General features: G+C 39.4%; 1 protein-coding gene across 1 annotated transcript in view; it reads left to right on the top strand.

The window, feature by feature from the left end:
• The first annotated feature begins 897 nt into the window (after positions 1–897).
• LURAP1L (leucine rich adaptor protein 1 like) overlaps positions 898–13775 on the top strand; it is a 47837-nt gene continuing 34959 nt past the window's right edge. Inside the window, exon 1 of the mRNA XM_057719800.1 lies at positions 898–1974. Coding sequence (XP_057575783.1) covers positions 1642–1974 — 333 coding nt within the window. The 5' untranslated portion in view covers positions 898–1641. The remainder of the gene's footprint in view (positions 1975–13775) is intronic.

Here is a 13775-nt window from a genome sequence, read left to right as displayed (position 1 = left end):
AATTCACTCAGAAGGCCTGTTTCCTATCCTTAGGCTTCCTGGATGAGGCTCAGCTAAAAACATACTCTGAGATGTACTGGCCCATGTGCTTAGAAGTGTAAAACCTGAATGATGTCTCTGGGAAGGACCAAGAACACAAATACTTACTTGTCCCAGAAAGAGAGGGGTCTCTATTTTGAAATATTTTAATGGAATCCCAAGTATTAGAGTTTACTAGGGATTGAGGCTACTAAATCGTACCCTCTATTCGAAGATTCTTAGCACAAATTCAATGTTGAATCAAACCATATAGCTCATAATAACTTACTTGGTAGAAGTGTATCAGATCAATATATGACATGCTTTGGGTTTCTTCTAAATAGTTGAAAAATAGAGATAAATTATCAAAGACAACCTTTCACTAGTTATACTCAATGTTCTTTCTCCATAATTGAAGTAAAAGTATCTCAGCAACTTCCTCCTTTTAAAATCCACCACTATCCTCAGTAGTCTTATAGATTATTCTGGCTATTTAATTTTTCACATCTGCTTGTGGTGACGTAATGTAATATCTGGTAAAACAATTAGCTTTGGTTGCACATTCTCACTGAACTTTTGGTTAAATTATTACACTTTATATTAGTACAAAATTATTAGGAAAGGCGTCTAAAGCTAAATTTTTGCCATTTAGGATGATGGGGGATGGGGAATGACACTTCATTTAAAGTCATTCTTCTGCCTCTAATAATTGTTACCAGTCCTAAAAGTGGCAGCTAGCGGCAACTTCGCCGGGAAAACTGAAAATCTAATCCCCGTATTAGGTACTCCCAACTAAAACAGGATGTTGAAACTGCTACTTGGCAGCAGGGGTAGGAAATTTTCTGCTGCTCTCCTTGCCTGTGTTTTACGGTACAAGGGTTGGCCCTGGTTTGGTCCACCTGCCAGCCGAGTTTAAAGTTTCCGAGGCTTGGGGGAACACAATGACTTGGATCTAACAGCCTAAAAGGGAAGAAGGGAATTTCTGCTGCATCGAGGAAGCCGTTAAACTCCAGCTAAGTGAACTCTTTTTCATGCCTCTACGCACGCGACCGACCTCCAGTATCACTGACCAGAAATTATTTCTGACAATCCAGGATATCCCGAAAGCTTGGAGACATATGGCTGGAAAATGAAACTACTCTGTAGTGTGGCTACATCATTATTTTGTGTCGCGTGGTACCAGATGGGCAGTTGGTGAATGGCGCTGGGATGTGAACGAACAGTTTTATAATGTGAATTTTTTCCCCCATAGAGCCAAAACAGACGTTTCCCTCCCTTGTCTTTTCGTCTCTAGTACTTGGAATTTCCCCCTCTCTGCAGTATCAATTAACTCAACTTTGCAGTGGGGTGGCCAAAAAGGAAGAGGATGAAGAGGGCTCTATAATCTTAGTAAGTGTCGGGGGAGTCACAGCGCCCCGGGAACTGCGGCTGCGACCCGCCGGTCCTGTGCGGATTTCAGGGCCGGTACCGCGCAGGAGGTTATGGAGCGGAGCGTGCATTTAATCCGCCGAGGATAGAGACCTGGGCTCGGGAGAGGTGTGCTGATCTCCAGGCTGACTTGGAGGCCGCTGCTGCCTCTCATCCGTAGCGTTTTATTACCACTTTCATCATTCTTGAAAAGTCATGGACGAAGGCCCGCTGCCCGACCTCAGAGACATCGAACTGAAGCTAGGGCGCAAAGTGCCCGAGAGTCTAGTGCGCTCGCTCCGTGGGGAGGAGCCGGTTCCCCAGGAAAGGGACAGAGACCCCGGCGGGGGGAGCAGCGGCAGTGGCGGTGGCGGAGGCTGCAGCAGCAGCAGCAGCAGCAGCAGCAGCAGCAGCAGCAGCTGCAGTTTCCCTCTCTCCCTGTCATCCTCCTCTTCGTCCTCCCCAACCTCTGGCTCCCCACGACCTAGCCACTCCAGTAGCGCCCTGGAGAGGCTGGAAACTAAGCTTCACCTCCTCAGGCAAGAGATGGTGAGTGTGGTGCACCGGCTGTGGGAGTGGGAGCCCGGGCAGAAAGACCAGGAGATCGGAGAAGGGAATGGGGAAAAGAGAGGGCGGCTGGGGCGGCCGAGTTGAGCCACGGGTGCGGGGGAAACACGGATAGAGGAGCGCGCGGCGGGCGCGCATCTGGAGTCAGCCGCAGGGAAGCTCGTTTACCCAAGACTTTGCTCGGTCACGGTTTGCTAAGACAGCAGAGCCTGCACTGCTCTGTGTACTTTCTGACACCAACTCCCTGCTCCCGGCTCCGACCATGTAGCTGCCAGTCCGCTGCCTCCCAGGCACAAGTCGGCCGAGGGGGTCTGCAGTTACTGCACCCATCTGGGGCCTGCTGTGTACCATTCACACTTTCAGTTCAAAAGGTGACTGGGTCCGTTGCACTTACTGCAAAAATACTTCCTGGTTTGCCGAAAGGTGGCGCGGTGGGGTCCCTGCAGCCCTTCTTCCTGGCTCAGTCCTCTTCCACCTCTACCGCCCCGCCCCTTGGTGCAGCAGCCTCGCACTTTCTAGGCCACTGTTGAGCTGATTCTCCACTGCTGGTTCTGAAAACAATGGCCCACTCGTCCTTGATGTCCTTATGAATAGCTTGTTTCTTGGTTGATCTAAAAGAGCAGGTGATCCCCAGGCCCAGGGATTTGCTAATGACCACTTCCTACCCTCCCCCCAGTCCTCAATCTGCAATTGTTTTCTGTGCTGTTTGCAAACGTTAGCCTAAGAATAGGACAATGGGACTAGGAAGGATCTGAGAATACTTGTTATTCCGGATGTATTTAGGAGACACTTACTTGCAAAGAACTCAGACAAGTCACAACCTCTGTGCAACTTGGTTTATTCGTATAATGAACTGGTTGGAGGAAATGATTCCTTCCTAAATCCTTTTAAGAAAATGACCACAAGACAACAGCATTTTCCACCAGCTTGGAAAGGAGGAAAGTTACAACAGGGGCCTCAGCCACTTCTGCATAAATAACGCTACCTACTGGGGCTTTGCATGAAAAAGAAGTAACTGGTGGTATACTCTAGCTCCTCTCTTTTTGCAGCTGGAACACTGGGAGGGGATAAATTCCAAGCATACAGTAATCTTGGCAAATATATTAGTGCCAAAAGCCATTCTTTAGAGATCATGTCCTATGTTCAGAATTTTTATCACACTATCAGATCTTTTATGCTGGTCGACTTAAGAACTTTAGCTTTTATGTCTCAAGAATCCATTTTCTTCCCAATTTAAATGCACCAGATGTTGAAAGCAAATATACACAGACATACATATATAGGTCTATTGTATGTGTGTATATATATGTGTATGTATGTATTCATACACCATGTGCAATGCAAATGATTTTATTACTATATTCATGTTTCACTAAATATACACACACACCACAGGTTATGCATATTCATTGTTCAATGAGTATTTACTAAGCATTTACTATACCTGGTAATTAACTGGGTGCTCAAAATACGAAATAAAAAGTTCAAGGAGCCTATTTAGGGCCTTCAAATCTCTTGCACTCATGTTCCATTTATTATTTGTAGTATATCAAGCCAAGTGTGCTGAAGAATTTGGTAGGGTAAAAAAAAAAATATGGTTATATTCAACAAAAGATATTTTCTAGCCTTGTCTATTTTTCTTAATGAAAATGTCATAGAGTTAATAAAAATCTGTTTCCTCAAGCCAGATCTTGCTATGTATGATGATTATGGTATATAAAATACATTTTCAGAAAGCAAACAGAAAACAACAACAGCAGGGGCAGATTATTGACTAGTCATTATATTTTCTATGTGAAGCATAGTTATCTATGGACTTAGGAGAATTTATGCCAGAACAGATGTTTTGTGTTCAACTTTGCACTCTAATAAAGGTCTCCACTGAACAAATGATAACATTGGCTATGGGAGTTTAGAAGGAAGGGATCGAAAACAGGTATATTCCCCTGCCAATGAGACAGTTTTCCCCCATTTTATATAACTCTTGCGGGTGCTAAAAACCCCAGCTTCAGCATAATTGCAAAGCAACAGATTTGTTTTTATGTAGATTTGGCAGTTTTGTTATAAACATGGAACAGATGCAGTTGTGCAGTTCTTCCTGTCTCCTCCTAATATCCCCATGGCGAGAAGTTGGGCAATGTCTCTGTGAATTTTGTTCTTTCTGCTCTCTACTATGAGCATTGAATCAGCCTCCTTGGTCTTATGCCTGACCCCATGTTTCATGCTTATTACTTTGAGTTGTTCACAGGTTTTTCTTCTGGATGGTCTGAAATTATCAGGCTTCGTTCGGTCCTGCCGTCAGAACTCCTTCCTAAGTAACACCTTAGCCATGTACCAGACTTTCTAGAAACATCCAGGAATTAAGCCTTCCTTCTTTTCCTATTAGGATGGCTATGCTTACCATTGACACAAGGCACCATAGACTTGCAGGGATGGAGACTCAACACAAACTTCTTTCCATGCACGTGATTTTCTCTTTGTCTCTCTCATCTCCTTTTATGGTTTTATGAATCATTTCCTTAACTTTTATTTGTAAATATTACAATCAGTGCTCTAGAGGTCTGTGAGATGCAGGTGTAAAGGAAGCAAGATGAAAGAGACTGAAGTGGGGGGAAGGGGGGACTGTTTCTGTAGCTAAACTTCTTAAGCTTGAAACCCTTATTAATGACATAAATAGCACAATACATAATAAAGGATGTGGGAAGGAAAATATTGGAAAACAGAATTGGCAGGCACGTATTTGATACAGTAGGCCAATTCAAAGTAACCATTAGGATGTTTTAGAGAGGGAGCGTATTTTCCCAATGTGTAAAATATTTTTACTTTGAATTTAAAGATAAGGAAATTTGACAATACAATAAGCAAATGCAGGGATACACACAGGAAATTTATGATGAAATCAGAAATAGATGTCAGACTTCTTATACAAAGTCTGCCCAGTTATACTTGTTCACTACTTTTCAATTCACAGAGTATTTTACTATCTGTCATGTTATTTGAGCTTAAGGTCATACTGGGAAGGAAGTATTTTCATACACAATTTGCGAATGAGATCATTGTGGCTTAGAGATGAGTGAAAAATCAGGCCAAGGTCACACAGCTAATTAGTCAACAGAATCACAGTTTGAACTCATATCATCTGACTCCACGTACTGTGCTTTTCCCCTATTCTAGTCTGCATCCCCATCATTTCTCTTCAAAATACAGAATAGCTTTTATAAATCTGTGACAAGTTAGCAATCCCTAGAGTACTAAGGGACTAACAAAAAGAAGCCATCAGGGTGCATGTCAAAGGTTGTTTCAGACATGGCTTCATTCAATAACCAACAAATATTTATTGAGTGCCAACAATGTACCAGGCCTGCCTGGAGACCATGGGAATATAGTATAAAATGCTTCCTTAAAAAGTCAGTCTTGGGAGGTCCTCTCTTATGTTTGAACTTTTCATCCCACTGTCTTTGCAGACTCCTTTTGCAAAATTTTCTTAGGAATAAGACTATAAGCATTACTTACCAAATACTGCGCTAAGTTTTAGAATCTCATAATATCTGAAATATTTTTCCAATAAATGTAAATAATCTCTGTCAAAGTCTTATGTTTACCATTTAGTAATAAATTTTATATTGCACTTTTCTTTTATAAGATGTTCAAAGGATTTTAGAGCTATCTCAATAACGTCCATATCATACCTCTAGTTTGAGTGGAAATTATTTACATCGATTTACTCTGGAAAAAAATTTGAAACACATACAATTATAAAGGCAATCACTAAAGAATCAGAGCCTGGAATTAGAGGGGATCTAATGGACCCTCCCAGGTTTGCCCTCCTAGATAATTACTGTTCAGAAAATCAAATTATAGTTTGGAATGAAGTAAATACTATCTATTGATGCCACATTCCAGATTTTAGTCAATTCTGTGTCATGCTGGAATGGTTAATGCAATGCCATTATGAATAACTAATTAGAAAATACTGTGTCTTGATCCCATACTTTTACAACTACATATCTGGACAGGAGCCGTGTAATAGCGAGGGATAAACAATTTCAAGCTAGTTACTTGTCTTACTATTAAACATTCGAATACCCTACCTGTTTCCTCAGCTCTTACTCTAATAAAGGTTTCCAGGCAATGCACAGGGCTAGACACAAATACATAAATGACACTAGAAGAACATAAATCAAAATATCAAAATTTTTGAGCAGGATAGAATTATACTTGGTTTTTATCAATATTTTCTCTTATTGGTCTTTTCCAAGTCCCCCCACCCCTATATTAAATGGCTTGTCTACTTTGTCATAAAAAGAAAAATTATTTTATATTTCCTCAAAAAGAGATAATTTTATTAAATTAACTTCACAATTGCTTTGGACATGATTCAAAGTCGGCTAGGAGATTTCTATCATTTGTTCCATGATACTTTCAATAGTATTTTTACTATTTTATCATTTAGTTGTTTGTTTGTTTTTTAATTGGACAAAATTTTAAGGAAAACCCTTAGGTATATAATTGAGAAGCTATAAAGTGGAAGGTGTCTTCCTTGATGAGTTCACAAGATAGCTGAAAAGATAAAATGGGGGTATAATTTTGCCAGAGAAAGATTACAAACCAACACGTGCATGATGCCATTCTGGAAATCAGACTTAAGTGCTGAGATTAAAAGATAAAGCTGAGGTGATTTCTCATGGTAAATGTGCCTTGTACAAGGAATTAAAAGTGCTGATAACTATGCAAATTAAGGGCTTAACATTAGTGATAAAGACACCAAGGAGATGAGAAAATGTGATTTCTAAACAGTGGCTTCTGTCATTTTGCACATGAATGTTATTATCCTTACTCAATCTAATAAATCTTGTTGATACGTTTCCTTATACAGTGGCTCAAAATTGACAGCAGTGCAGACAAAGGTAGTAATTTTACTTTGCTTGAAACACATAGGTAGAATTCGGAAGATTTATGCATAACTTGAAAACAGTGATATATCCAAAAACTGATGAGCCCTGCCCTGTCCCTAGGAATGTATGTTGAATGGAAAGAATTACCTTCCATTCCATTCAAGTTGTACAAACACACTCCTCTGATCTTGAGAGACCACAAATTTTATGAGAATTATTTAACTTCTCATAAAAGATTATGTTTACTTCCTTGGTAGCGTAAAAACATATAGCTTACTTTCCATTTTGTAGCCATGAGCCATAATTGAAATACTTTCTCACATATTAAGACTTTTGTTTTTGAAATACTACTTCTGAAACTGGGATTCATGGCTGGAGTGTCTGGGGTCCCTGAGAATTTTGTTACTTTTTTTTTTCTTTTCTTTGAAGAACATTCCTTTTTGGTTGTCTTTAAAGGTTGTTCATTCACTACTCAAGTGGTGGACCTCTGGTTTGGTGGAACCTTCACAGGCTTTGTAATCAGACAAGCTGGCTGGGATTCCAGTTAAGTCTAGAGCAAGTCAGGACACAAATCACAGGGCCCACCAGGCTGCCAAGGCCCTGAACCCTAAGCTTGCAGAGACTTTTAGTCCATCTTCCCTGGCGGGAGGGCCTGTCCAGCTCTCAGCGACCTTCATACTAGTCTTGGCTCTTTCACTCACTGGTATGTGGCATCGAGCAAATAATATAACCACTCTAGGACTCGGCATCTGTTAACATAGTGGTAAAAGCATCTCTCGTGAGGCATCATAAGAACCCAGTGAAATAATACAAGAAAATCAACTATTACTGATGCAGTCAAAGCAGTCAGGATGATGACAGTAATAGGTACTATGTCAATCACATGGCTGTTCTGTTGATCTTGCACTAGTAAGTCCTAGATGGGACTAATGAAAATGCAGGCACCTCCTCTACCAGACTGACTGTCATAGCACCTCCCGTGTCTTCAGATCTTCCATAGAGACCACCTTTCCATACAAAAGCAAAAAAGAAACGTGTAGCCTTTCCCCAGCTTCCGTACAAGCAGAGTATAGTAGCACAGATTAAAGAACTGTAGAACCTAATTTCTGATAGTATAGGAAGTCTGAGGAATTGAGACTGGTGTTTGGTTACTTATAGTGAGACTTTTCTATGTACAAGGCACTGTGTCAGGTTAACATTTATATGTATTATCCCATTGAAACCTTATAATAATCTTAACTAAACATATTTTTCACATCTACTTTTATAGATAAAGCACTGAGGTTTACTGTTAGAGTAAGGGAATGAGCTAGGTTGAGGTCAGAATCTGAGCTCTAAACCATGACTGTGCTGCTACATTTCATCCTTTAGAGAACCCTGCTGCTCATGTTGACACCCGGGAGTAAATGTATATATCTGACCTGCTTCCAGAATTTAAAAACATTAAATATGTTAAACTATGTGGTTATGTACCATAAGTCCTCAACAGAGGAATAGCAACTAAAGATATCTCTCTTAGGAACACTCAAAATTTGGATGAATATATTCAAAAGTCACCTGGTTTCCAGCAATCGTACCCTTTCGTTTTGCCTCCATCACCAACATCTTCATAAACACTTCTTTCCACTCCACAAGAGCTGCTGGTGAAGAATTCCCTGCCCTGACCAGTTCAAAGCTCTGAGCTCAGTGGTGGAGAGCTCAATTGTGTTCAGGACTTGGAGTTTTAAAATCCTGCTATTGATGGCATTTTAGTTCCCTGAGACATCCTGTTCAGAATAAGCTTAGATCTCAGATAATTCACCATAAAGTAGTAGAAACTGAGAATCCTGACCCCTGCCAGGACTTCCCAGTTGTGTGTTTGAAACACCTTGATCCAAATTGTGCTCAATGTAAACTATTCATAGAATTCATAAGGAAAAGATTATATTTTCAAATGTATATTTCAAAAGTCTCAGTCTTAGACTTTAAAATAAAATCCCAATAACTCTCCCTTTTAAGAAGGGGTTAGGGGGACTTCCCTGGTGGTACAGTGGTTAAAAATCCACCTGCCAATGGAGGGGACACGGGTTCTATCCCTGGTCCAGGAAGATACCATGAGCCACGGAGCAACTAAGCCCATGCGCCACAACTACTGAGCCTGTGTGCCACAACTACGGAAGCCCGTGTGCCTCGAGCCTGTGCTCCGCAACAAAAGCCACCACAATGAGAAGCCCGAGCACCGCAATGAAGAGTAGCCCCCACTCACCGCAAGTAGAGAAAGCCCGCAGGCAGCAATGAAGACTTAATGCAGCATGCATAAATAAATAAATAAATAAATAAATAAATAAATAAATAAATAAAATAAATCTTTAATGTGGATATCTTAAAAAAAAAAGAAGGGACTAAACATTGTGCTGGATGCTTATATATAGCTATTATTATGTTCATACAGATAAGGAAACTATGCTTTATAGGGGTTAAATAATTTGACTAGGTCACCATAAGTGGTTTCCCAGCCATTCATTCAAACAAGAACCACTGGCTATCTGCTGGATCCAAGTTATTCCCAAACCGTACTACGTCTCAGCACCATTAAGTGTGGCTATTTATTGTGTATGAACGTTTTTACAGTAATTTCCATCACACAACAACCAGTGGATGTTTTGGTATTCCTGTAAAAATGTTATTGTTTCCTTTTTAAAATTAAATATATGCTATTATAAAACTTCCAGAAATAATATATAAAGAGAAACAAAAGTCCTTTTTCCCTACTCCCAATACATCTTCCCCGTATTACTCTTTACCCCAAAAGAAACCACTGCTGACAGTTTGGTGTGAATACTCTCGGGTCTTCTTCTATGTCTTTGCCTGCATATATAGGCACATATACACTTACATAAATTTAATGTGTTTGGATTTCATTTTTCTTATTTTACATAATAATATTTTATGTCACCTGATACTTATTGGATGATTACAATATGCCAGTTGGTACTGTAAACAGTCTTCATGTATTTATGCCATTTCATTCTCACTCCTCACCCACTTGTGAGGTAAGCACTGTGGGGTGTTAGGTAATATAAACAGATTCCTGATAGAGTTTAAGAAATGTTTATCTAGTCAATTTTTATCTTACCCTGTCAATTCTCTTATATGAACCTCAACTAGTTACTAATTAAAATGAAAAGGTCATTACTCTGCTTTTTATAATAAACAATTATCCAAATATTCAATAGTTCTTTTAGAATCAAAGTCCATCCATAGAAATCTCACTTAACCAGAACACTTCATTCCTCTACTGAAGAAATAACTAAGTTTTCAAATTGGAATGTACTTCTCAATCACATACTGTTTTAACATAATTTTCTTGTTGAGTTTTTTTTTTTTAATAATATCAATAAAACCTCTAAAAGTTGGATCAGAATGCTAACACAGCACAAGAGATCCATGCCTCATGGAGAAGGCAGAATGGCCACCCAAGAAACTCTGGCTCAAAACCATCTTAGATGTGTTCAGACTTTGGACCGCTCACGATCACAAAACAGATTCTGCTCCTCGGGATCAGACACAAACAGAACATTGGATTCTTTAGTTGAAGAAAGAATTAATATCCTTCAAACTGACACTTACAAGAAAGTGATGTGTAAAAATGGGACTGTGATATATTACTGACTTAATCTGCCTTCTTCCTAAAGGCCCGTTTTATGGACAGTTGGAAGACTGGTGAAGCAAAGAATCAGGACAATAGTGAGGTGGGACTTTGATGGTGTCCTGGCACTACTGGACCCAGTGCTGCATTTGGCAGCTTCAGCACAGCCATTCCTCTTAACTGTCTTGGCTGGGTCTGCCAGCATGTCCACTGCTGTACAGCCTGTATTCTAAATGACACATCTTAGTCTTCAAAATGTTAATCCCATCAATCAGGAGTTGGTCATATTGAACTGTCTTTAGGGTGAGTTTTCAATCTTTCTCTCTGATGTCTTACTGATTTTGGATTTTCAGAGGATAATCAGTTTCCCTCATTTCTACATTCTAGGGGGCACATGACATTCCCACACATGCCCCCTCTACTATCAGCATCACTTTGCTTTTGAAGAATAATTTTTAATTTTTAAAAAACATTCTGGATAATATGGCTTATTTTTATGTAAAAAATGATCAGATTATCTATTTGTAATTAAAATTATGGTATTTTTTTTCCTCTGTATTTTAAATTAGGATATCTGAAGCGAGCCAGATATGTCTTTGACTTTCCACATATTTGGGAGCAGAACAAAATTGTTGCTATATTAGTCCCCACCTCCGCAAACTCATAAAAAGGTTTTTAATACCAACATCCCTGTTACAACTCAGGGATTGTTAGCCCAAGCTATTATTATAATAGCTTCTCTCTCTCTCTTTTTTTTTTTTTTTTGCAAAAGGCATTTAACTAAATTTGTCTACGTTGATTTGTTGTTTTGGTGCCAACCAAAGCCTGAGACCAAAATTGAGAAGGAAAGTCTCTCCTCGTGGTGATAAAGTCCAACTTTCAAGGCTGCGCAATTCACAGAACTACCTGTAGTTCCTTTGCTGAGAATTTAATCATAAAGAGCTACTACTGGGCTCTTTATTGGTGTGATGTTAGTTTTGTTTCCAGGTTTTCCCTTAATTTCATAAAATGTTTAAATTATTATAATTGGAAGGATACATGCTGTTATGAAAACATGCAAATAGTATAAAAGGATCTAAAGTGGAAAATAAAAGTTCCCCACATCCCCCTTCCCAATTTCCAACCCCTAGAGAAAACTACTATGAATAATAATCTATGTACGCTCCCAGAAATTTTCTGAATGTAAGCAAGTATACCTATAGCTTCTTATATATCTTTAGCTATAATCATAGACATATATTTCTGGAGGCATATGGGTGTATAGCCCTACAATTGAGACTCTCAGGTGCTCATGCTGTGGCTAGTTTTCTAGATTCAGTACATAGTCTGGTATTGAATATATATCCTTAGCTTCAAAACACAACTTATAGTGCTCCCACTTTGGATGGATTACTGGCAACAGAGAGCAGTTAGAGTCTATTTGTATAAAAACATACTGCAGTTAGTAAGGCAAAAAGAGAGAATCATCTCTAGAAATAGAAAAGACCATTGTAGAACCCTAGGGTGGGAAGGAACTTCAGAGCTTCCTTGGTCCTTTTAGACCAATTCCCCACTGGCACCCTCACCTATTGATCACCCATCCTTCGATGAATTTCTTCAGTGATGGGGACGTCACTGGCTCCCAAGGTAGACCATTCCATTTTCAGACACTTCTATTCATTATACTTGTTAACTGGCAATTTCAGCTGTTCATCAGAAAGACAAACTCTATAATCATTCACCAAGAGGTAAAAAAAAAAAAAAAAAAGGCTCCAGCAGGTGGCCTACAAGCCATGGGTTTATAACTAAGATGACACTCTATCAGGTGTAAAATACAATGAAAGCTCAGTGAATTTCTCCTAGTTTGATATGTACATGACTAAAATAAAAGCCTTCCTTGCCTTTCTTGCAAAATGAAAAAAGAACGGCAGTGCCATGTATCGGCAAGGATGGGAAGAAGTGGGCACTCGCCTGCACTGCTGCTGGAAGTGTTATGTTCAAAGCACCTTTTTAGCGATCAACCTGACACTATATTTAAAAAAAGGGGGGACTTCCCTGGCAGTTCAGTGGTTAAGACTCCGTGCTTCCACCGCAGGGGGCTCGGGTTCCATCCCTGGTCAGGTACTAGGATCCCACATGCCACACCCTGGCCAAAAACAAATAAATAAAAAAAAGGGAAAAAAAAGATACTCAACATAGTTCTGGTATATCAAAACTGGTAATACTTAAGATAAATATAGAAATTTACCCAAAGAAAATAATAATGAATTTGTACAAAAATATAGTTTACGTGTACCTTTGGTATTATACATGATTGAAAAAAATGGAATAATCTAAATGACCAATAATGGTAGGTAGGTTATTTATCTGCATATGATAGTAATTTCTATAGCTATTAAAATTATGTTGTAAGATTATTTATGGAAGAGAGAAAATGGTTATAGATATTTACATGCTTAGAATCAAATACTACTGTTAACAATATAGGACATCATTGGATGGTGGGGTTATGAGAGACATTTTAAATTTTTTCTGTTGAGCTTTTTTGTTTTATCTACTTCTCTGCACTAAGTATATACTGTATTTTTATAAGAAAAAGTGTAGACAGAATTTTAGAAAACAAAAGAGTATGGGCTTTACAATAGATAAAGGTGAATTCGAGGAATCACAGCCCTGCCTTTACCGGCTATGTGTCTTTAAGCACATAATGAGTTTAATATATATAAAGTAACTGGGAGTCTCCCTGCTAAATAGTAAGCACTCGTTAAGCATTAGTTTTTGTCTTTCTCATTTGATTAATGGCTTAACTATTTCATACTTACAGGGAAAGGTGAGACTAGAAGTTTTCCTATTAGTCATCGTTCTCTTCCGCCCTTCAATTCTAGTTCATAGAAGAAGGGGGACGGGCATGGCTACAGGTAAAATAACTTCTTGTCCTACACAAATTATATCTGGGTTGCTAAATTCAGCAGTGAGCATCCCTGAACAGGAATGATAGTGCCCATGTAAGAAATGGCCACTTCAGCTCTGGCAAGTCCCTTCTGTTGAGTCAGGTGAATTAAAAACCAACTGACCCCTCGCTATCTTCGAGTAGTTGATGCTAATCATGGACAAGACCACCACAAGAAGCTAATGGAGTGGAACGTCTACTCTCAGAAACATTTACCAAGCATTCCAGCAGCCTCCTCCTATGAGCCGTACGCCTCCTGACAGAAATAGGTGGTAGAAACTATTAAGACTCTGATAGATGTTCACATAGGCTCTTAAAGAGAAAAGTAGTC

This window comes from Hippopotamus amphibius, chromosome 2, assembly GCF_030028045.1.
Source record: "Hippopotamus amphibius kiboko isolate mHipAmp2 chromosome 2, mHipAmp2.hap2, whole genome shotgun sequence".
Taxonomy (NCBI): Eukaryota; Metazoa; Chordata; class Mammalia; order Artiodactyla; family Hippopotamidae; genus Hippopotamus; species Hippopotamus amphibius.
This window is presented reverse-complemented; position numbering and strand designations above follow the sequence as displayed.